General features: G+C 42.1%; 1 protein-coding gene across 3 annotated transcripts in view; it reads left to right on the plus strand.

Annotated features, from left to right (window-relative positions):
* Positions 1–2,989: 2,989 nt before the first annotated feature.
* Positions 2,990–25,754, plus strand: part of KIDINS220 (kinase D interacting substrate 220) — a 159,668-nt gene continuing 136,903 nt past the window's right edge. For 2 of the 3 annotated variants that reach the window (XM_084622064.1, XM_084622065.1), the window contains exons 1-2: positions 2,992–3,289; positions 23,781–23,928. In XM_084622064.1, the coding sequence (XP_084478190.1) occupies positions 23,821–23,928 (108 nt within the window). In that variant the 5' untranslated portion in view covers positions 2,992–3,289; positions 23,781–23,820. Of the gene's footprint in view, positions 3,290–23,780; positions 23,929–25,754 lie in introns of all 3 variants that reach the window. The other variant, XM_084622063.1, reaches the window with a different exon arrangement.

Consider the following 25,754-nt stretch of genomic DNA (forward strand, 5'->3'; position numbering starts at 1 on the left):
ATTGGTGAGGCTTTTTACCAAACCTTGTCCAGGAAGTGGGGTGCAAGGTTTTGGGAAGTATTTTGGGGGGAAGGACGCATCCAAACAGCTCTTCCCCAGTAACCAGTATTAGTTTGGTGGTGGTAGCGGCCTGTCCAAGGTGTAATATTTTGTACCTTGGGGAAGTTTTGACCTAAGCTGGTAAAGATAAGCTTAGGAGGTTTTTCATGCAGGTCCCCACATCTGTACCCTAGAGTTCAGAGTGGGGGAGGAACCTTGACAGACCCCATCTCTTGCCAGCAATCCTCATTGCCAGAACAGCATCCTTGGTCAAGGAAGCCAAAGCCCTCCTGCTGACACCATCTGTGCAACCATGTATTCATCCCCAGGATGCGTGTGTGAGCAAGATAACAGTTCCAAACTGAGACAAAGCAAATGCATCTTAAGGAGAGGGGTAAGAAATGAAACCACACATTTTTGTTTGTGAGATTATGAGATTGATTGATTTTGTTAAAAGAAAAGGAGGACTTGTGGCACCTTAGAGACTAACCAATTTATTAGAGCATAAGCTTTCGTGAGCTACAGCTCACTTCCTCAGATGCATATCGTGGAGGCCTGCTGCAGTCTCCACGATATGCATCTGAGGAAGTGAGCTGTAGCTCACGAAAGCTTATGCTCTAATAAATTGGTTAGTCTCTAAGGTGCCACAAGTCCTCCTTTTCTTTTTGCGAATACAGACTAACACGGCTGCTACTCTGAAACCCATTGATTTTGTTGCCACTGTTTCTGCTCTCGGATTTTCCTGCCAGCCTCTTCGTAGTTTGCTTGTGTTGTAAGGGTTATTTTACTGGATCCAATCATTTATCAGCTCTGGTTGGGACTGGAGAGAGGTGTTTGGTTTCTTTAATATTGTTTTCATAAGTATTTAACATCTTGGCCTCTTGTTTGAAGGGACTAGATAGATGCCAAACATTTAAACTAATGTTTAATTTTCAAGCTCTGAAAAGGGTTGGGTTTTTTTTTAATTTTTTTTTGCTGGGCTGTTTTTTTAAAGGATGGTTAACATAGTGTTATTGCAAGTGAGCTATACATCTTTCACAAGGTCCTGGATTTGAGACTCAGTCCTTCATTCCCTTCCTCTCTCCCACACATGCATATGTGTGCACACACAAACTATCAAAGCAACTTGCTTGTAGTCAGATGGTAGAACCTCTGAAGAGGTGGAGTTCCATATCACATTGCTTGAATCAGGTTGTAGACTGAGTTGGATCCTTTCCCAGTTTTTCTGTTTGTGTTCAACCCCTGCCCCCAAACTTAATTTTAACATATGCAACATAAACTTCAAATATAAATCCTTGATGCGGGGGAAGAGGAGGTAAATGTGCTGGGTGAAAGAATTTTTTGGGTTTTTGTGGACCATATCCCCCACTGCACTAGTTTACAAGCATTAATATTTATCATACTATATTTATAAACACCATAAGGGTATGGTAAATGGCACTTTACAAACTCTGAAAACATCCCTAGCCTGAGCAGCTAGCAATCTAGCTCAGACAAATGTACACTGGATGACATAACAAATTCAAGATGATGTTGGGACGTCTGTTGAGATTAATGTTTAAGGTTTTACCAAAAAACTGGATTTGAAGGAGGAGAAGGATGATGCTTAGGGTTGAAATTCTGGCCCCACTGGAATTCAGTGGAAGTCTGGCGTTGACTTCAACAGTGCCTCTGTGTGAGGCAAGGGACAGCTGTTCCACGAGTAGGTGATAGCATAAAAGTGAGGCAGGGCTGGAGGAGTATTGAGAGCAAAAGAGATCAGAAAATATATATAGGTAGGACAAAGTTGTGAAGAACCTAGAGGATGAGGACAAATTGGAAAAAGATGGGAACCTTGTGAAGGGACTTAAAAATGGGGGTGGCGGTAGTGAAGTTGGAGATGATTTTAGAAGCAACATTTTTGATAAACTACAGAAGTAATATGTGCAGAAGGCTAAAATCAATAACTTTCTGCATAGCATCACCAAGTCCTCCAGCTACTTAGATTCAGACAAACAATGGAACACTTTGAATTGTGAAAAGAGCTAATTATGTCTGGGAAATGTTTGAAACTCCATAAAGCTCAGGAGGTTTACACAAGAGAGAGGGTACACTAATGGAACTACTTATTGGATAAAATCTTGTGGGTGTTTCAAGAATCATGACCTGGCACTGACGCTCTTCAGCACAGGGAGCTGGTTATCTTGCCTTTGTTTGTAAACCCTTAGGTGCACCTCACTTCTCAGATGACCACTGCTAGCTGAACGCTCAGAAATAACAATGGCTTTTGCTCTTAAAATGTTTGAGTTCAAGCTCATTTAAATGAATTCACAGTGAGGCGCATCTCCCTTGTGAATTTAGATTACTGAGCTGAGCACAACGACTGCAGCTTTCTTTTCTGGCGATTTCAAGACAAAAGTAATCAGGTCTGTATTTATACATGCTCAGAATCCCTATCGTGGGGGGTGCACAAGTTGACTGGCTATATTCAGTCTTGTAGCATCAGCTGGGCTTGAGACAAGATTGCAGTTGCAGTCCCTGCTGCAGGGACTCCTCTAGCCCCAGACACCACGGTGAGAGGCGTGCGGTGGAAGAACCCGTTCGTTAAAATAACGTCTGACAACCACCCCAGGGCACAGTGGTCAGAGCTCGGTCTTCTGGGGCGGGCAGCGCCTCAGCCCGCCTGCTGCCGGCACACACACCGACTTGCTTATCTCACTAGCCCTCTCAGCAGCCAAACGACACGCTCCTGCTGCTGGGACCGCTGAGGCCGGGAACATTTAGCAGCCGGGCAAATCCCGCCGCGCAGCCCAGGGACCAGCGGCCACGGCCCGGTGGGTGCAGCCTGAGGCCAGCGGTGGCGCTGGCGCAGAACTCCGAGCGGGGCGCCCGCAGGCAGGTTTCTCAGCCGGCAGATGCTGAGGCGGAGTCTGCTGAAGGAGGAATCACTTAGAGGAGAAGGGGAGGCTGCTGGGTTCCCGCTGCCCCCGCGGGGGTTCGAACCCCGCCCCTCCGGCTCCGAGTCTGGCACTAACGGCTAAGCCAGCCGCCTTCCTGGCATCCCCCGCCCCTCCTGTGCCCAAGGCGACGGGAGGGCTCACGTGACCGGCTCCGAGGAGGGAGCGGGGGGGACAAGGAGGAGGCAAGATGGCCGCCGCCGCTGCCGGGTGCAAGTGAGGAGCCCTTGGAGCTGCCACCCCCGCCGCCGCCTCGGCAGAATCTCCCAGGACCGGAGAGGCCGCCCGCGGGGGTCGAGTCCCGCCGGCTAAGGGTAAATAGCGGGAGAGCGCGGAGCTGTCACACAAAGGGCGCGACGGAGCCGCCTTGACCCCGTCTGCGGCCGGACGCTGGGTAACGTCCCTGCCCCGTGTGCCGCTCGCTGCCTGGGTTGGGCCGGGCGGCGGTGAGCCTGTCCAGAGAGAGGCACCGCCGGCCTGCTCTGTCCCTCCCGCTCCCTCAGCCGCGCTGGGGGGTCGCGCGCGTGTGTAGGGCAAGGCAGAGCGCTGCCCGGGCCCATGAAAGGGCCCGTCCTTGGTCCATTTACACCCCTGTGCAGTGAATTTTCATTTATACCCTTCCACCACCACCCCTGTGTAGGGAATTTTCATTTACACTCCTCCACCACACGCGCTTGCCCATGCACAAGCACACATTTAATGAACAGCTCATGGGACACTACAATCATGAACAAGCACGGCTGTCAGCCACACTAGAGCATCTGTCTTCTAATGTTTTTGTTTTTTTTTCATTATTGCTAATGTGCGAAGACAAACATGGTCTTGATGCAAGGTATAACTCTCTGTCAAACCTCCTTACTCATGCCATGTTGCAGAAAATTTAAAAAAAATAAGCTGCAGAGCAGATGGAAAGACAACATAACAAGAGGAAAGGGAATTGCTCTTCAAATCCAAAAGCCATATAAAAAAGCAAAAGTAATTAATTATTGATTTACTGGGTAGATGCTTTTTAAATGTCTAAAATATATTTGAGAGACGGGGTGAGGTAATATCTTTTATTGGACCAACTTCAAGAATGTTAACATCTGTTAGGCAAGTAATATAATTTTTTTTTAAAGGGTTAAACGTGGTCACATTATAGAGACAGTGTCATTTGAAGGAGCCATTGAAGTGAATTCATAGATTATAGCATATATGAAATACTATAATCTAACAAAATTTTCTGCTTTACAGATTGTTAGTAGTATAAATATGAGAAATTAAGAAGTCTCTGTCTTTTTGAAATCTCATTACATGATAAAAAGAAGTGAGTTAACAGTAAACATGTAAAGATGGGAAACTGACAAGGAAACTGCAGCCAGGAGTTAGTCTGAAACACAGATAGCACAAGATGCACTAGGTGACACATAGTGGTAATTTAGGTTCCAATCCAGTAAATGTATCACTGCGGGTAGACTCCGTGTTGGCATGAAGCACCGGTGAATTCACTGGGGCTCCATGTAAGCACAGAGGTTTGCCCATGTGGATCAGTTGGAAAGATGGGGGTCTTGGTGCAGTTATTTTTCATGGTGAATAAACCTGTTCATACATACAAGATAAGAATTAAAACAATTTTTAAAAACCTTAGATCTTTAGATTTTAATATATTTCATTTTAATTTTGTTTGATTATCTTCAGTAATTGTTGTCAGAATAGCTGTAAATGTCAATATTTTTGCATTCTCTAGATTGTTTTGTTGGCAGTTGGAGTCAGAGTTGAACGCTTTGTTTTTCTTGTTAATTTAAAAGTTTATGGACTTGTCATTAACGCTATATGGGATATGTGTATGATGAGTAGTGTTAACGTTGCAAGCTAACAAATGATAAAATACACTAGTGGAATATGGTATAGACTCAGTGTTCGCTTTTTTACCAGAGCAGAAAGTAATCTGAGCTATTACTGTACAAAATAGCGGAATGGTTGGGTATCAGAAATTAGGTCATTGGTTCTGTGTGTAGACAAAGAATTGTACATATAATTGTTTCCTATATTCATAGATCATATATATTTTTCTATGAGTATTTCTTCCCCATTGCACATCTGAGGCATGAGTGTAGATTTTAGTAACTATGTACTATAAAATGCACTGTCTGTTTAAGGAGTCAACTAGGCATTTATTATTAGTAAAGAAAAAGATCTTAGCAGTAACATGTTGGGAATGAAAAGATGAGAGCAGAAATCCATGAAACGAGAAAGGCGTAGTGAGTGAGTCAAGGCAAGACATAACCCATGCATGAATCCAGTGCTGGTTAGGATGGAGAGGAATGATCTGATCTTTTGGCTGAATATCATGGGAAAACTTCCTGAAGAGAGACTATTCCAAAGTCTAATAAGCACTATGTTGCTTGGCAGGCTAAAATCTGGTCAAAATATTAGAAAATTTACTACAGACAACTATCTTGTTCTGGCAGGGAGATGAGATGCTTCCATCATTAGGTCCTATGATCTTGAATGAGGCTGATTTGTTTTTCTTGGGAAAAAAAAACCCCAAAACAGCCAAATGGGAAAGTCATGATTTTTACATAAGAACGGCTATACTGGGTCAGACCAAAGGTCTGTCTAGCCCAGTATCCTGTTTTCTGACAGTGGCCAATGCCACTTGCCCCAGAGGGAATTAACAGAACAGGTAATCATCAAGTTATCCATCCTCTGTTGCCCATTCTCAGTTTCTGGCAAATAGAGGCTAGGGACACCATCCCCGCCCATCCTGGCTAATAGCCATTGATGGACTTATCCTCCATGTATTTATCGAGTTCTTTTTTGAATCCTGCTGTAGTCTTAGCCTAGCAAGAAGTTCCGCATGTTGAGTGTGCATTGTGTGAAAAAATACTTCTTTTTGTTTGTTTTATACTTGCTGCCTATTAATTTCATTTGGTGACCCCTAGTTTTTCTGTTATGAGAAGGAGTAAATAACACTTCCTTATGCACTTTCTCTATACCAGTCATGATTTTATAGACCTCAATCATATCTCCCCTTAGCCATCTCTTTTCCAAGCTGAAAAGTCCCAGTCTTATTAATCTCTCCTAATACGGAAGCCGTTCCATACCCTGAATCATTTTTGTTACCCTTTTCTGAACTTTTTCCAAGCCCAATATATCTTTTTTGAGATGGGACGATCACATCTGCATGAGTACTCAAGAGGTGGGCATACTATGGATTTATATAGAGGCAATCTGATATTTTCTGTCTTATTATCTATCCCTTTCTTAATGATTCCCAACATTCTGTTCACTTTTTTGGCTGCTGCTGCACATTGAGTGGATGTTTTCAGTGAACTATCCACAATGACGCCAAGATCTTTCTTGAGTGGTAACAGCTAATTTAGACCCCATCATTTTATATGTATAGTTGGAATTATGTTTTCCCATGTGCATTACTTCGCATTTATCAATACTTTGCATTATTACTTTGCATTTCATCTGCCATTTTATTGCCCAGTCACTCAGTTTTGTGAGATCCTTTTGTAGCTCTTTGGAATCTGCTTGGGACTTAACTATCTTGAGTAGTTTTGTATCATCTGCAAATTTTGCCACGTCACTGTTTACCCTTTTTTCCAGATCATTTATGAATATGTTGAATAGGACTTGGCCCACTATAGACCTCTGGGAGACATCACTCCTTATCTCTCTCCATTCTGAAAACAGACCATTTATTCCTACCCTTTGTTTCCTATCTAGCCAGTTACCAATCCATGAGAGGACCTTCCCTCTTATCCCATGACTGCTTACTTTGCTTAAAAGCTTTTGGTGAGGGACCTTGTCAAAGGCTTTCTGAAAATCTAAGTACTATATATCCTGAATGTGATTTAGAGAATCATGTTGTCAGCAAGAAATATTGTGATAAGAACATTATTAAGCAGGCTTATTTTCTGGGCCACAGTTGGGTTCCACTTGGTGCAAAGATCACAGACAATGGATTATTCTTCCTTACTACAGTCATTTGAGATAGTTCACATTGGTACTTTTGTTTGCTTTGAAACTTTATTTTTCTTTAAAAGAATTGTTTGAAACAGAAAATGACATATTATAGTAGTAATTACCATGCTTTTATTATGTAGAAGTTTTCAGTGTATTATAGGAAATAGGTAGTGCAATATTTTACTTAAATCCAAATGTATTGGATCAATCACTTGTTGGTCATCCACCAATATTTAAATTCTGTCTTAAGAGTGCAAGATTTTTCTGGCAAGATTTATGCTTTATAAACCCTTGTCACATACTGTTCATGGGTCTGTTATCTGCTAGATGTTTATTTTCTTTTAATGTTTGCTCTTTTTATTAAGCAGGGAAGTTAGACTTGTAAGGTAGTAATTACCACTTTTGAGCCTTTGTTTAAAATATATACTACATTGGCTTTGTTCCAGTCTTTTGATACCTTCCCAATTCTCAGTGACTCTTCAGAAATTTTTTGACTCTGACATGTAGTTTTTATAAAGGCTGTCTGATTTCTCCTTATTCCTTAACTGACTCATTCAAACATAGGGAGGAAAAAATGCTTTCAAATGCTGAGAAAAGATAACAATCAACATAGGGTATTAGTCAGGAGGGGAATTGAGACAAGGGGGAGATGATTCAGGAGAAGATTATTGAGGTGTTCTTACAAACATTCATCCTCCCTTTTCCTGAGGGCCAGAATTAGATCTCCCCAAGCCCTTGTCTTCAACCTCTTGTCCATCATTTGGCAGGAGAGCTGTATGAAAATTTGACTATAATTGGATGTTAATTAGAATTCTGACCAAAAAACTTATATTGGTCCACAGGACCTACTGAAGTGTATTTAAAAGGAGGCAGCGCTTCTTACACATGGTACCTGCAACATTACCTAGTTAGATCATTCTTACTGTGATACAGTATTGGTTATTATAATACTCTGGTACTTCCTGGTGAAAATAGTTGCTGCTTTTCTATTCCATATGACCAGTTCAAGTTGAACCCTTTTTCTCCTTCCACTGTGTCAGGCAGTCCCTGCTCCAATATTAGCTATTCCTCTTCATCTATTAGACCCTCAGATGGGTTGGATACTATGTCAGTAAATCGTATTTGTTATCAATTGAATAACCATTAAATACATTAGGAGCAAGAGAAACATGAAGTAAAGTGTAGGTCCACTATTAGCATGGCAGGATAGCTAATAACTGTTGACATCAAGATGGCTGAGGTGTTTGATGCTGGTTTTGCTTTAGTCTTCACCAAAAAGTTTAATGGTGAGCAGATATGTAACACTATTACCATTAACAACCGGGGGAAAGAACACAAGTCAAAATAGTGAAAGAACAGGTTAAAGACTATTTAGATGAGTCGGATGTGTTCAAGTTGGAAGGTCCTGATAAAATTCATTCTAAGTACTTAAGGTACTGAAGCAATCTTGGAACCATTAGCAATTATCTTTGAAAACTCCTGGAGGATGGGTGAGGTCCCAGAAGACTGAAGAAGGGCAAATATAGTACCTATATTTAAAAAGAACAGAGAGGATCTGGGAAATTATAGACTGGTCAGCCTAACTTCAATGCATGGAAAGATACTGGAACAAATTATTAATCAATTTGTAAGCACCTAGAGGATAACGGGTTTATAAGGAATAGTCAGCATGGATTTGTCAAGAACAAATTATGCCAAACCAACCTAACATCCTTCTTTGACAGGGTTCTTGGCCTAATGAGTAGGGGGGAAGCACTAGACATGTTGTATTTTAATTTTTTTAAGGCTTTTCACACAGTCACATATGACATTGCCATAACTAAGAAACTAGGAAAATTTGGTCTAGGTGAAATTACTGTTAAGGTGGGTGAAAAACTGTACTCAAAGAGTAGTTATCAACGGTTTGCTGTCAAACTGGGAGGGCATGTCTGGTTGAGTACCACAGGGGGCAGTCTTTGGTCCAGTACTATTCAACATTTTCATTAATGACTTGGATAATGGATTGGAGAATATTTGCGGATGACACCAAGCTGGGAGGGGTTGCAAGCACTACGGAGGACAGGATTAGAATTCAAAATGATCTTGACAAATTGGAGAAATGATTTGAAATCAACAAGACTGCCCGCTCAAAGGTGACCAAGAATGCTTCTTGGTTGCCCCCGGGCCCATTTTTGAGAGTCTGATGGGCTGCCTGCTGGGAGGAGGACATTATCTGAGGGTCCTGGTGCCATGGCATTAGATGCAACCTGCAGCTGCAGGAGTGTTGCTGCCTGCTGAATTAGGTGTGGCTATAGTTCCTGCTGCTTTGCTACCAGCTCTTGGAGTAGCTGCTGCTGCTGTTGGGTCACTTGCTGTTGCTTCTGGGCAGTAGCTGACCCTGCTGTTGCTGGACTGCCTGCTGTTGTTGGCTCTCTTCTTGGGCCGATATGCTAGTACGTCTGCTGTCCTTCTAACAGGACTGGGCTGGTGCCTGCATTCTCCTTCAGTTATCACTGGGGGTGGGGTGGGATGGGGAAGGGATTTGCGTCAGAGTCCAGTGGTATCGGCCTGTGATGAGAGTCTGTGGGGCTGGGGGGTAGGGAAACCCAGGCCTGTCCTGCTTCATCAGGTTCCACCCCAGGCCCTGTGATTGGCACATTGGATATGTGACCTGGGGCGGATGCCACAAGCCTGCTCCCTGAGTCACTTTCTACCTGTTGCCAGGGGGGTTCTCCCTGACAGTGATTTGGAGGCCCGCTGTTTCTGGTCTCCATGGGGCGGCTCAGAAACAGGGTCTGGTCTGGGTAGTGTGGAGCTCCTCCGGCCTCTCTGCAGGAGCAAACAGTTTAGGATTTCTCCCTTACTCTGCCCGGCTTTGTGTCCTCCGTTTTGAACATGTCCAGCAGGTGCAGCTGGGTTGGGCCTTCTGGGCCCAGAGCTCCTCTTTAATCCTTGGTTCCTCAATGTGGGGCTTATACAGCCTATCACACGGATATGTAGGTTAGATATAAGGAAAAATTTACTTACTATAAGAGTACTTGAGCTCTGAAATAGGCTAACATAAGAGGTTGTGAAATCCCCATCGTTGGAGGTTTTTAGGAAGAGGTTGGAAAAACACCGTTCAGGGATGGTCTAAGTTTACTCGGTATAGCCTCAGTGCAGAGGGAAGGATTTGATCACTTCTGAGGTTCCTTTTAGCCCTACATTTTACTCTGATGCTATTATTGCAAAATATGGAATGATAGGGAAAAAATGTTTAAAATTAGACTAGGCAACTCAGACAGTAAATTGCAGTATTTTTTGGTAAAGCTCACATTTACTCTCAGTAAAAACAGCAATGATTTGCTGATTTACCAAAAATCTAGTCTATCTAAACTGCAAGAGCTCCTAAAACTAGCTGCACAGGTCCTGACAAACAAAACCTGTAAGCTTCTATTTACTCTCGCAATCCTACTCACACCAGTTTCAAATTCCATAGAGGGAAAAAAATGTTATTTCATGTTAACCTTTGCAGTCACTTAATATACTCTCTCACAGATCTCTCATGTTTTTAAGATCACGGATGAGTTTTGCCCATTTGGTTTCTCAACTTTGAATGAACTAGTTGAATCAGCTGAAATGATTTCAAAATATTTTCTCTGTACCTGCAGAAGAAGCTACTGAAGTCAAAAATAATTTGGTACTTCAACAAATTCTCCACTAGTTCAGTGGTTGGACTTTCTATAAAACGTTGACAGCACAGATTAACTGCTTGAATAGTAAGATTAGGCCTTAACATAGGTTGTCATAATTTCAAATTTAACATTGAGTAGGTTTATTTTAAAAATGAAAAATAAACATTTTTGATTTAAATAAATTATTTTTGTATAAAACTTGAATTTTATCCACTTGACTTCTCTATTCAAAATTTACAAAAGAAACCAAAATAAAACTATACAAAATTCAAAGAGCATAAAAACTACCTCTGTGTGAAATTCCATCCACACTGATTGACCTACTGCTTTTAGACTTAACAGGAATTTGTCACATTTTGAGCCCAATTTAGAATGCAATCCTAATTTATGTAGTTGCAACTGAGTGCCCCCATATTTACTTCAAAGAGACCTCAATCAGGAGGATCACTGCTCAATTGCAGTAGTTTACTGTACAGATGCTGATTGATCGCCTGCCTCAAAGAACTTACAAGAAAAAATGGCTAATGGAGGAAGAACAATTTAGAAATTAGGCTTAATCAGACTTTGAGGATTTTATTCCTAAAAGGAGAGAGTCTTAATTTTAAGGAGGTAATTATTTTATGTCCGTGACATGTGGAAACCCTAAACAACAGTTTTACTGTGCTGTTAAGAAATGGTTTATTTCATGGTGCTTAGCATTTCAAAAAGTAAAACTTCAGAGTACATCTAACATAACAGATTTGTTTAAGCCACTGTTGATATTTTTTTTTTTGAGGACTGCAATGTCAGTTATTTAGCTATTTCCTGAAGGTTTAATTGATATCTGAGGGATAAAAATCTACATTAAATCAGAATGTTCACCAGTTGAATAATTTACAAGGCGGTGCATTTATCTACAGTGCAACAGGACTGTCTTTGCACTTTTGAAATGTGGAAGTCAGTGACATTAAGGGAAGAATCTTGCTTTCAGTAGGGGAGGTATGCTGAATACTGTGTTCCCTCATACTCACTGTAGAATTGCTAACTGAGAATTTGCTGATAAAATGTTGACCACAAATACGTAGTGTAATTTATTCTGAAAACGACAGGTTTCAGAGTAACAGCCGTGTTAGTCTGTATTCGCAAAAAGAAAAGGAGTACTTGTGGCACCTTAGAGACTAACCAATTTATTTGAGCATGAGCTTTCGTGAGCTGAGCTGTAGCTCATGAAAACTCATGCTCAAATAAATTGGTTAGTCTCTAAGGTGCCACAAGTACTCCTTTTCTTTATTCTGAAAACATTCACCATTTTTTGCTAATACATTTTATTTTTTGCAACTTTTTTTGGTATAGAAATTTGTTCCTCTGGCAGAATGTTTTCAAGAAAATGTCAGAATAATAATATGTAGAAAATGACAGAGTAGAAGGCTAATCAGTAGACTTTAAAAAAAATAAATAGTAGTTTTGTTGGAATTACAAAATATAATTTTAAAAGTTTAATATTAACTGAAAAGTTTTGTGTTTGCAGTGCCTATTGTTGCAATGGTTGATAAATGTTACTGTGGCAGTCTTTTCCTTATTGGGCTATTAGGCCTTCATACAGCAAGGTACTTACCCCTTGTTTAACTTTAAGCATGTGAATATTCCATTTGGCATGGGATTAAGTACCTTGTGAATTAGAGCTGTAGTGCTAAAAACAGTGGATGGAAGTAATGTTTTACTTACGCCTAGTCTGCACGGTGGCAATGCTTTAATATGGCTTGTGTAGTCACGGCATTTTAAAAAACCACCTCCATGAGGGGCGTAGCTACCAGCGCTGGGGGCGTAGCTACCAGTGCTGGTGCACTGTCTACACTGGCGCTTTACAGTGCTGAAACTTGTAGTGCTCAGGGGTGTGTTTTTTTCACACCTCTGAGCAAGAAAGTTGAAGTGCTCTAAAGTGCCAGTATAGACAAGCCCTAATTCTGTTGATGCCTTTTATATGATTTTGTTTGGAGGGGATATCAAACCCCTTTGTATGTTGGCCACATCATAGCATGCTCAGGATGTGAACTTTAGATTGTCTGTATTGTTCCTCTTTGTGATACATTGTGGCAGCTGACTATGCATCCATAATTTCTTATAGGATGGAAAAAACTCACATTTCTGTTTTTCTCCTGTGACTGTCCGGCCCTCGTGGCAACAAAGCCACAAAAGCTGGTAGGAACCACTGCAGAAATGGCTGAAGCAGGGACTGCTGGACTGGGAGAAGGGAGGAGGGGAAAATGGGCCCCAACCAGGGCTACTCCAACACAGTCCATACCCAGAACTGTGCAGGGGAGACACTCCTTTCCCAAGCACTAGGAACCAACCTGCTATCTGGCCTTGAGAAAAGAAACTGCAGGCCCAAGCCAGCCAGAAACTAGCTGATAGGAGCAGCTAAAGGGGGGACTCCTATACACTAATCTCTGAGAAATTTCTGCAGTTTTGACCAAACTTACTCTGCCTTGTGCTGATTAACAATTTGCTCCAACTCCCATCTGCCCCCTCTCTAACAGTTTCTTAATTTCAGCCTCACTCCACACCTACCCCTCTTGCCCTTCTCTTTGCCCCTGCCCTAAGCTGCTCATCACCTTTAATTTTAGCTTAAGATTTCCTAACTATCCCCTAACACAGATTTCAGAGTAGCAGCCGTGTTAGTCTGTATTCGCAAAAAGAAAAGGAGTACTTGTGGCACCTTAGAGACTAACCAATTTATTTGAGCATCCGATGAAGTGAGCTGCTTACGAAAGCTTATGCTCAAATAAATTGGTTAGTCTCTAAGGTGCCACAAGAACTCCTTTTCTTTTTCCCTAACACAGAGGTTCTCAACCTTTTTCTTTCTGAGGCCCCCCCCAAACATGCTATAAAAACTCCACAGCCCACCTGTACCACTATAACTGGTTTTTTGCATATAAATACCAAGGCCAGCATTAGGAGGTAGCAAGCAGGGCAATTGCCTGGGGCTCCATGCCACAGGGGCCCCCGCGAAGCTACATTGCTCAAGCTTTGGCTTCAGCCCCGGGTGGTGGAGCTCAGGGCCTTGGGCTTCAGCCCCATGCAGTGGGGCTTCAGCTTTCTACCCTGGGTTCCAATGAGATTAATGCTAGCCCTGCCTAGCAGCCCCCCAGTGGGCCCCAGACACCGGATTGAGAACCACTGCCCCAGAACACTACCTCCACAAGTGGAATTAACAGGATATTTGTCATCATCACATTGTTCATTGTGCTTGTATATTATACTCCTTTCACATACCCTGTGTCTGATATGTCTATTTAGATTGTGCATACTTTGGGGCAGAGACTATCTGCTTTCGTGCTTGTATAGAGCCTAGCACAATAGGGCCCATTATTATAATAATGGATGCTTATATATTAATTGTCCTGTTTGTCTGGAATGGATTGTAATTTTTAAATCATGTCTGTTGGAATTATTAATAATATAAATTTTTAATATTAATATGGGAGACCACCAGACACCAATTTAATCATTAATTCCTTTAAGAAGTCTAAAGACCAAATAGTGCTTTGTATAATTGCTCCAAACAGCCTAAAAATAAGCAGTCACTACATCCAGTACACTAACAAAGTATTCATAAGCATGTGATCAGTATACTCATAAATAGCCCAGACTTAGGAAAACTGTCTCATCCTAGTGTGCTCCAGCATGATGAGGTAGGGTCTGACAAAGAACCCACAAATTCGTAACAAGAGTTATACCCTTTAACAAACAAATGGCATAGCCAATTACCATTTTAGCTAACAAACCAATTTGAGACAGTTTCACCATCTTTATTTCCAGATTTAATTTAGATAACATTTCCAACCTCCTTTCTCCCTAAGGTCTTTTCTTGTTGTCTCTTTTGCTGACCAACACCTTTTTTTTTGTTTGTTTGTTTGTTTTTTTGGACAGACCTGGTTTTAAATAGGCTTTACTTTTAAGATAACACTGATATGTGGTGTAGAAAGGTCTATGTTGGCTCCTTTTAAGACATTCTTGTTTTCTTATTTAAAACCATCTATAGTCACCGCTATTAGTCAGAGTGAGGTAGTCTTTTTAGAAATTCCCCTTATCTCATTAGTTATTCTTTTAACCAGACATCTTCCCTGCTTCATTCTGTCTGGCTTTATAACTCATTATTTTTAAGTCCTTCCTTCTACTTGCTAGTCAGGGTCTTTCTTTACAACACACACACTGTGACGTTCCCCTCCAGTGTTATCCGGACTGGTGATCTGCTAGGTCACTTCCATCCTTGAATCTGGGAACCAGCCTTACCCTGCTCTGCTGTGAGAACCCCCACCCCTGGGCTGTTCACGCACAGCTTCTGGCATGTAAACTGCTCCTGGGATTGTGCAACTGAATGACACTAGCCAATATCTCCAGTCCCAGACACAACCCTAGGAACCTCTGTCTTGCAGTGCCCAGTTATGCCCACTGGCTGCTGCAAGCTTATATGAGTTTGTCAATTTAACAAAGAAATTGATATGTACTAGGCCTGTTATCCCAAGGGGAGCCTCTGACATGCTTCAAACCAAACACGCTGCTTCAGGTAGAATAAACAAACATATTTCTTAACTATAAAGATAGATTTTAAATGATTGGTTTCAGAGTAGCAGCCATGTTAGTCTGTATTCACAAAAAGAAAAGGAGTTACCCATTACCATAAACCCATTGTTTCATGTTCTCTATGTATATAAATCTTCTCACTGTATTTTCCAGTTTATGCATCCGATGAAGTGAGCGGTAGCCCACGAAAGCTTATGCTTAAATAAATTTGTTAGTCTCTAAGGTGCCACAAGTACTCCTTTTCATTTTAAATGATTATAAGTCAAAACATAACAAGTCAGATTTGGTCAAATGAAATAAAAGCAAAATGCATTTTAAGCTGATCTTAACACTTTCCATGACCTTGCAAACTTAGATGCTTCTCATCACAGGCTGGCTGGTTCCTCTTCAGCCAGGCTCTCCTCTTTCATCAGTGCTTCAGTCGCTTGGTGTGGTGTCTGTAGATATAGGTGAAAGAGAGAGGAAGAGCATGGCAAATGTCTCTCCCTTTTATCATGTCCTTTCTTTCCTCTTGGCTTTGCCCCCCCCCACTCCCTTCAGAGTCAGGTGAGCATTACCTCATCGCAGTTCCAAACTGACCAGAGGAAGCGGGGTGACTCCCTTGAGAGTCTAACAAATTCTTTTGTTGTTGCCTAGGCCAGTGTCCTTTGTTCCTGTGAGGCTGGGCTGGGTTTGTCTCATACCTGCCCTGATGAGGTGTGAACTGCCTCTCTGCTCTTGGAGAGTTTTTGCCTGGGCTTATTTTAAGCCATGAAGGATGCATTTTCAGCCTCATAACTATATACATGAAATTACAACCTATAACAACATTACTATAACATCACTGTAACAACAATGCTCAGTGCATCATGAGCCTTCCGAAGACACCCGACATGACAAACTTTGCATAGGATACCACACAATCATTTTACAAGGATGAACATGGGGGTGCTGGGTGTTCCCCTGAGGTGCAGAGTATCACACACACACACTAGCTAATTCTAATTCTTTAATTTTGTATTTATCCTAAGTGGCCTTCCATAATGTCATTAAATCATGACTTTCAGATGGAGAATTGAGGTATGTAGAGATTAAGTGACTAGCCTAAAGTCATACAGTCTATGGAAGAACTGTAAATGGAACCCAGTTCTTTTCCAGTGTCCTAGTCCACTGCCCAAATCACAAGATCATCCTCATTCTTGTGGATGAGGACAGCAGCATAAAATGAATCCATAGAAGCTTTGAGATTGTTCTGCTTTTTCTGTGATTATGTAGAGATGTTTGAGTAGAAAATTTGCCACGCTTCATTAAACGCTGGGCTGCCTGGGTAAAGTTTTTGGTGTCTGTGCTGACTACAGGAAATTATACCCTTCTAGATATCACATGATTTTCTGTCATTGAGGAATTGCTGTTATCTATTATGTACATTGCATGTGCAGCAGGCATGGGTGAAGATGCCAAGATTTGGCACCAACCTAATTAATGAGGTAGACAGAATCACTATAGGGCAGGTAGCACTGATTTGCATTGCCATAATTACTGGATGTTATCAGCACAGCAGCCAAGAAGAATTGGGATGATATGCTTACCTATCCTCATTAAGGACATGAAGGGTTACATTTTAGTTGTGAGGAGACATATGGTATTGGTCCATTAGTAGATGGAAATGGTATAGTTGTAAACAGTAAGGCAGAAGCATTTTAATATTTCTGTTCTATTTTTGGGGACAAACAGATGAGATTGTTATCGCCATTTCATGAGACTTTCTTTCCATTCCACTAGTATCTCTGGAGGATGTTAAACAGAAGCTTCTAAAATTAGACATTTTCATATCAGCAGATCCAGATAACTTTCATCCACGAATTTTAAAAGAGCTGGCTGAGATGCTCATTGAACCATTAATATTGATTTCAATAAGTCTTGGAGCACTGGAGAAGTACCAGAAGATTGGAAAGAAAGCTAATGTAGGGCCCTATGAAATCCCTTTTATTATTGTGGATTTTTGGATTTATTTTCTGATTTTGTTTTTTTCCATTTTTATGCTATTTTTTAAATCAAAACTGTTTGATACATTGACAACAAATAAGTAGCCTTACTATAAATGCATGAAAGTGTTCAGAATTGGACTGCAGTGTGAAAAACTGATTTTGCAAAAAAAAAACCCCAAACCCTACAATTTAAACAGATATACAGTATAAGTATATGGTAAAAGTAACATATTTAAAATCACTTTTTAAAGTAGTACTTGGTAATATGACCAAACTGACACTGTTGACAGTAACACAAGAAGTCCACTGACCTGTGTGTGTGGGGGAGGAGGGAGTATGCATGTGTGTGTGTGGAGTGAGGGAGTGTGTCCACTGCTTTCTTGTTAAGCACAGCACTTGCCAGCTTGAACGCTTGTTCAGACAACTGCAACCGCTCCTGAGCCTGAGGCTGGTGCACAGACAGGTGCTCCCCTAGCCCCCTACCCTGTCTCAGCAGAGATCAGGTAGGTATACAGGCGGGGGACACCCCTGACAGCCCCCTATCCTCCCCAGCTCTGCACAGCAGATCAGGAGGCTCTGATCCAGAGCAGCTTGACTCTCTTAAGTGCAGCTGCACGTAGCTCAGTTGTGCAACCCATCCTGTCTGCCTGCCTCTGTGGTTCTGGTGCCGGAGAAAGCAGGATTCCACATTAATGTTTTGATTCTGTGATTTGGTCTGTGTTCTCATTAACACAGATTTCATAGGGTACTATTAATGTTGTGCCAGTTTTTAAAAAGGGTAAATGGGACGACCCGTGTAATTGCTGGCCTGTCAGCCTGACATTGATCCCAGGCAAGGTAATGGAGTGGCTGATATGGAACTTGTTTAATAAAGAATTAAAGGAGGGTAATGTAATTCATGCAAATCAACATTGGCTTACGGCAATACATTTCAACCTTTAGTCTGTGGGCCCCTGGGGGGTCCGCTGACTATGTCTAAGATTTTCAAAGAGGTCTGCATACCCATTTGAAATTTTTAGGGGGGTCTGTAAATGAAAAAAGGTTGAAAACCACTGGTTTATGGAAAACAGATCCTGTCAAACTAACTTGATTTTTTTTTTAAATGAGGTTACAAGTTTGCCTGACAAAGGTAATAACGTTGATGTAGCATATTATGACGTGGTACCACACAATATTTTGATTAAAAAACTAAAATGATGTAAAATTAACATGATGTACACAAAAACTGGCTAACCGGTGTCAAAATGTAATTGTAAATGGGGAATTGTCATTGATTCACAGTGTTTTCAGTGGGGCCCTCAGGGATCAATTCTTGACCCTAGGCTATTTGACATTTTTATCAGTGATCTGGAAGAAATCATCAAAATTATCACTGATGAAGTTTGCAGATAACACGACACAAAAATTAGGGGAGTGGCAAGTAATAAAGAGGGTAGGTCACTGATTCAGAGGGATATGGATCGCTTGCAAACTAAGTGCAAGCAAACAATATGCATTCTAATACAGCCAAATGTAAATGTATACATCTAGGAACAAAGAGTGTAGGCCATACTTCAAGGAGGGGGGACTCTCTCTTGGGAAGCAGTGACTCTGAAAAAGATTTGGGGCTTGTGGTGGATAATCAGCTGAACATGAACTCCTAGTATGACGCTATGGCCAAAAGAGTTAATGCGATCCTTAACGGGGGAATTTCAAGTAGGAATAGAGAGGTTATTTGATCTCTATCTTTGGCATTGGTCCAACTACCGCTGCTCTCTACAATTCAAAAGGATGTAGATAAACTGGAGAGGTTGGTTGAGAGAAGAGCCACAAGAATGATCATTAAAGGATTAGAAAACAGTCCTTAGAGCGATGAGCTCAATCTGTTTAGCTCAACATTCTACAAACATATTAGAAGCAAGAGGAAGACCAAGGATAGGGTAGGCCTGTTACTCAATGAGGCGGGAAAAACAATAACAGAAAATGTGGAAATGGCAGAGATGTTTAATGACTTTGTTTCGGTTTTCACCAAGAAGGTTGGTGGTGATTGGACGTCTCACATAGTGAATGCCAGTGAAAATGAGGTAGGATCAGAGGCTAAAATAGGGAAAGAACAAGTTAAAAATTATTAAACAAGTTAGAGATCTTCAAGTCACCAGGGCCTGATGAAATGCATCCTAGAATATTCAAGGAGTTGACTGAGGAGATATCTGAGCCATTGGCAATATCGTTGAAAAGTCATGGAAGATGGGAGAGATTCCAGAAGACTGGAAAAGGGCAAATATAGTGCCAATCTATAAAAATAAGGACAACCTGGGGAGTTACAGACAAGTCAGCTTAACTTCTGCACCTGGAAAGATAATGGAGCAAATAATAAAGCAATCAATTTGCAAACGTCTAGAAGATAAGGTGTCAGGGTTCCCTCCCCACTCTGAACTCTGGGGTATAGATGTGTGGACCCACATGAAAGACCCCCTCAACTTATTTCTACCAGCTTAGGTTAAAACTTCCCCAAGGCACAAATCCCTTCTTGTCCTTGGACGGTATTCGCTGCCACCACCAAGTGAGTTAGACAGAGATTCAAGGAAAAGAATCACCTGGTGTTCCTGTTCCCCAAAATATTCCCCCCCAAACCCCTTCACCTCCTTTCCTGGGGAGGCTTGAGAATAATATCCTCACCAATTGGTACAGGTGAGCACAGACCAAATCCCTGGGTTTTTAGGAAACTAAAACCAATCAGATTCTTAAAAAAACAACAACTTTATTATCAAGAAAAAAAGTAAAAGAAGCTCCTCTGTAAAATCAGGATGGAAGGTAATTTTACAGGGTAATCAGATTCAAAACACAGAGAATTCCCCTGTAAGCAAAACTTTAAAGTTACAAAAAACAGGGATAAACCTCCCTCTAAGCACAGGGAAAATTCACAAGCTAAAACAAAAGATACTCTAACGCACTTCCTTGCTATTACTTACTATTCCTGTAATTTTAGATGTATCATTCAGTAGGAGCTGGATTACTTGTTTGATCCCTCTCTTTGTCTCCCAAGAGAACACACACAGAGCACAAAAACAAAGCCCCTCCCCTCCCAGATTTGAAAGTATCTTCTTTCCCCAGTGGTCCTTCAGGTCTGGTGCCAACTGGGTTAATTGAACTGATTAACCCCTTACAGGTAAGGGGATTCTGTACCTCTGGCCAAGAGGGATTTTATTTTCATAGAATCATAGAATATCAGGGTTGGAAGGGACCTCAAGAGGTCATCTAGTCCAACCCCCTGCTCAAAGCAGGACCAATCCCCAATTTTTGCCTCAGATCTCTAAATGGCCCCCTCAAGGATTGAACTCACAACCCTGGGTTTAGCAGGCCAATACTCAAACCCTTGAGGTATCCCTCCCCCCACAACCTTTACTGCATACATAAAGGTTGTTACCCTTCCCTTTATATTTATGACATAAGGTGATAAGTAATAGTCAGCATGGATTTGTCAAGAACAAATCATGTCAAACCAACCTGATAGCTTTCTTTGACAGGGTAACAAGCCTTGTGGATGAGGGGAAGTGGTAGACATGGTATATCTTGACTTTAGTAAAGCTTTTGATACTGTCTTGCATGACCTTCTCATAAACAAACTAGGGAAATGCAACCCAGATGAAGCTACTATAAAGTGGGTGCATATCTGTGGTTCACAGTCATGCTGGAAGGGCATGATGAGTGGGGTCCCACAGGGATCAGTTCTGGGTCTGGTTCTGTTCAATATCTTCATCAATGATTTAGATAATGGCATAGAGAGGATACATATAAAGTCTGTGGACAATACCAAGATGGGAGGGATTACAAGAGCTTTGGAGGATAGGATTACAATTCAAAATGATCTGGACAAACTGGAGAAATGGTCTGAAGTAAATAGGATGAAATTCAACAAGGACAAATGCAAAGTACTCGACTTAGGAAGGAACAATCAGTCACACACATACAAAATGGGAAATGACTGCCTAGGAAGGGGTACTGTGGAAAGGGATCTGGAACAGAGTCAGTGTTCCCTCTAATTTTTCCCATCCATGTGTGGAATTAATTTTGTTATGTGCACCAATATGGAGGTGATGTGTGACATATCACCTCCATATTGGTGCACGTACACAAAATTCATGTGGTGGGGGTGTAGCTGAGGGGTTTGGAGTGCGGGAGGGGGCTCAGGCTGGGGCAGAGTGTTGGGGTGTGAGGGCTCCAGCTGGGGGTGTGGGCTCTGGGATGGGGCTGGGGATGAGGGTCTCAGGACTGGGGCAGAGGGGTTTGGGGTGTAGGAGGGTGCTCCAGGGCTACAGCGGGAAGAGGGGTCTCTCCCAGGACCTGGGCTGGTGGGGGGAGGTGCCTCTACCTGCCATGGGAGCTCTGGGGCTGGGGCTTCAGGATAGGTGCCCCTTCCCTGGCCCCAGCAGGGCCAGGCCATGCCTGGGTCAGGGTTGGGCCTGGGCCAGGCTGGGCCACTCCGGCTGTATGTCGGGTCGGGCTGCCCACGTCTGGGGCCTGCAGCAAAGTTGGGGCCAACAGAGGGGTGCCTGGTCGTGGCAGGTTGGGGTTGGGGTGGGGCACCCATGCGCCGGTCCATCCCCAGCTGCGGTAGGTCCCGGGTGGGTTTCCTGAGCGCTTGCACAGTGCTAAATAGGCTGCTGTGCAGCCGTGCAGCTGACAGGGAGATTAGGTCATAATGGACCAGAAGCTAAATATGAGTCAACAGTGTAACACTGTTGCAAAAAAAGTGAATATCCTTCTGGGATGTATTAGCAGGAATGTTGTAAGCAGGACAAGAGAAGTAATTCTTCTGCTGTGCTCCGCACTGATTAGGCTTCAACTGCAGTATTGTGTCCAGTTCTGGGTGCCACGTTTCAGGAAAGATGTGGACAAATTGGAGAAAGTCGAGAGAAGAGCAACAAAAATGATCAAAGGTCTAGAAACCCTGACATTTGAGAGAAGATTGAAAAAATTGGGTTTGTTTAGTCTGGAAAAGCAAAGACTGAGAGGGGACATAACAGTTTTCAAGTACATAAAAGGTTGTAACAAGCGGGAGGGAGAAAAATTGTTGTTCTTAACCTCTGTGGATAGGACAAGAAGCAATGGGCTTAAACTGCAGCAAGGGAGGCTTAGGTTGGACATTAGGAAAAACTTCCTAACTCTCAGAGTGGTTAAGCCCTGGAATAAATTACCGAGCGAGGTTGTGGAATCTCCATCGTTGGAGATTTTTAAGAGCAAGTTAGACAAATACCTGTCAGGGATGATCTAGAACAGGGGTGGGCAAACTTTTTGGCCCAATGGCCGTATCAGGGTGTGAAACTGTATGGAGGGATGGGTACGGAAGGCTGTGCCCCCCCCAAACAGCCTGGGCCCCTCCCACTTCCCACCCCCTGACTGCCCCCCTCGGAATGCCCCACCCATCCAACCCTACCACTCCTTGTCCCCTGACCGCCCCCTCCCGGGACCCCCACCCATAACTGCCCCCCTGGAATCCCTCTGTCCCTTGCCCCCGCCCAAGAACCTCTGCCCCATCCAACTGCCCCCTGTTCCCTGTCCCCAGACTGCCCCCCGGAACCCCCTGCTCCTTACCCAACCCCCCACCCCTTTACCATGCTTCTCAGAGCAGCATGTCTGGCAGCCGTGCTGCCGGGCCAGAGCTAGACATGCTGCCGCTCTGCGCTGCGCTGCAGGGGAGGGGGGACAGTGGAGGAGGGGCCGGGGGCTAGCGCTCAGGGGCCGGACAGGACGGTCTCGTGGGCCAGGAGTGGCCCTTGAGCCATAGGTTGCCCACCTCTGATTTAGAATGATAATACTTAGTCCTGCCATGAGTGCAGGGGACTGGATTAGATGACCTCTTGAGGTCCCTTCCAGTTCTATGATTCTATGAACATAGAGAAGATTAAGAGGTGACTTGATTACAGTTTATGAGTATCTGCACAGGGAACAACTATTTAGTAATGGGCTTTTCAATATATTAGAGATTGGTATAACACAATCCAATGGCTGGAAGTTGAAGCTAGACAAATTCAGGGTAGAAATAAGTCATAAATTTGTGATGGTGAGAATAATTGACCATTGGAATAATTTACCAAGGGTCATGGTGGATTTTCCATCACTGATCACTTTTAAATCAACAATGGATATTTTTCTAAAAGATATGCGCTAGGAATTATTTCGGGGAAGGTCTATTTCCTGTGTTATAGAGGAAGTCAGACTGGATGATCACAGTGGTCCCTTCTGACCTTGGAATCGATGCATCTATTAGGGGCAGAACTCTTAAAAATAACTGAAATAATTGAGTTTGGTATATAGTTTGTGGCCAGCTGTGCTACAATTGAGTTCCTATATACTAAGAAATATACAACACAGGTAATAGCTTTCAGGGGGACAAGGACATTTGTACAGTCCTGTACTGTACATATATAAACTGTGAAAGAATATTATCTGTTTCCTTCAGAACCTATTGTTCCTGCACAATGCTAAGGATAGGGTACCCTTGAATTTTCAAAGAATTGCAAAAGATTTAGCAACTCGGTCTTCATTTAAATGTCGATTTAGAGTTGTTAGTCACGGAAATGTTTTATTGCTGAGAGTGGCAGATACTTATGTGCAATCAGCAGTTTGCTTTCTGTAATAAAATCAAATCTTGTTTACTAATACTTTTTTTTTTTTAAATACAGGTATTTATTGTTATAGAAGTACTTGAAGTACTATCTAAAAATGGCAAGTCTCATGACTCAGAGTCTTGTGACCTATGTGGAAGAGGAAAATGTTCCTGCTCTAAAAGCACTTCTTGAGAAGTGCAAAGATGTGGATGAAAGAAATGAGGTAAGATGAGTTTTTCAAAGATTTCTTGAATATTGTTACATGTTAATTGCAGGATGAATAACTGATATGACCTCACACTGGCTATTTAATGATGATAAATTCCTATCCAGTCACTTTCTTCTGTGGTCCTTTCTTTGTCCTTGAATTGTACTCTCAGCTCATAAGCTCATACTGTGGCCTATCTATCTTAGGTATTTAGATGGTCTCCATTGAGGTAGTATCTGACTGCCTCACAATCTTTCAGTATATTTCTCCTCACAACACCCCTGTGAGGTAGGAAAATATTATTATCCTCATTTTAGATATGGGGAATTGATGCACAAAGAAACTAATGGTTGTGTGACATTCTCCAGAGTGCAACCTGGACTGCTGTGTTCCCTTACCTCTCTAGCCTGGAATGCTTTTTACACTGCTTTGCTGGTGAACCGCAAACCACTCCAGGCTCTGCTCATTCACAGCCACCAGCATGAAAAGTCACACCCAGCTGAATACATGAATGCTCTCCCAGCCATCCATGAATAACATGCAGGGTGACACCTGCATATTTCCAGCTTTGCACCCAGAAATGTGTGTATTACACTGTTCAGTACCTTCCTGAACAGTGTAAGCTCATATATCGTCTGTCATCCCAACAATGGGAATGATTATGCACCAGCTTTTGTTATCTCAAGCAGAGGTTTACCAAACACTTCAATCAAACACACTGGTTTAGATAAAACAATAAAGCAAGTTTATTAACTAGAGAGAGAGAAATTTTAAGTGATTACAAGTATGGATGCATATAAGTCAGTATTGGTTACAAAAGAAATAAAAAGGTAAACACACAAGCTAATTATTACATTTTACCAAGGTAATAGATTCAAAAGCAAAAGGTTTGTCTCACCATGAACTGCCATACATTTTGCTGGCTGTGTCCCTTTTCAGCGTGGGACCACTCCTCCCTTTGTTCAGTTCTTTGAGAGTTGTTGTTGTCATGAGAAGAGAGATGGAGAGAGGAGGCTAGGGGCAATTTCCCTCTCTTCTTATTCTCCAACCCTTTGTTCTGGAAAAATCCTTGCTGGGTGATTGAGGCAAGCAGTGCCATTATGTATGTGAGCTCCAAACTATCCTTCAGGTGAATTGTAAATTCTTTGTTTATACCTCCCTCCTTGCTTGTGAATAACTGAATAAATAGGTAATGGCCCTTTAGCACTTCGCTGGTGTGCCAGTGTGTCTCTGAGAAATTGGTTTGTGGGTGTTACCCAGAATTACAACATATTCCAGTAACAATCATACAGTTAAATCTCCTACGTTTTCATACAATGTTGTTATGCACATCTTAATAGGACAATTATATTCAACAATTTGAGTTTTCAAATGATACCTCACAGAGCAAACTTTGTACAAAATATATCATAACCATATAAAAGTTGTGAACATGGGGTATAGGGTATCACAGGCTGTCAAGATTTTGGCTACTAAATGACTAAATCCCTTTTGAAAATGAGACATAGGCTCCTGAATCAGTTAGACGTTGCAACACTGAGTACAGAAATGCTTAAATAACTTTAAAAATCTGGGCTTAAATGACTTGCTTAAGGCCTTACAAGAAGTCTGTGACAGAATACGGAATTGAACCTGGATCATCTTATTCCTGGTCTAGCACCCTAACCACTAACCATTTCTCTCTCTTTTTAAGGGATCGAGTTTGATTTTGTCTAATTATAACATAGCAACAATGCTAAAGTACTGAGGATGCAACGCAGACAGTCAGGTGTATTGTAGTTTTCTTACAGTCCAGCGGATGCTTACAAAAATCATTTTTTCTTGGAGTTTTGTACATTTAT

The sequence above is a fragment of the Lepidochelys olivacea genome (assembly GCF_965140295.1).
Source record: "Lepidochelys olivacea isolate rLepOli2 genome assembly, chromosome: 3".
In the NCBI taxonomy this organism is placed as follows: Eukaryota; Metazoa; Chordata; order Testudines; family Cheloniidae; genus Lepidochelys; species Lepidochelys olivacea.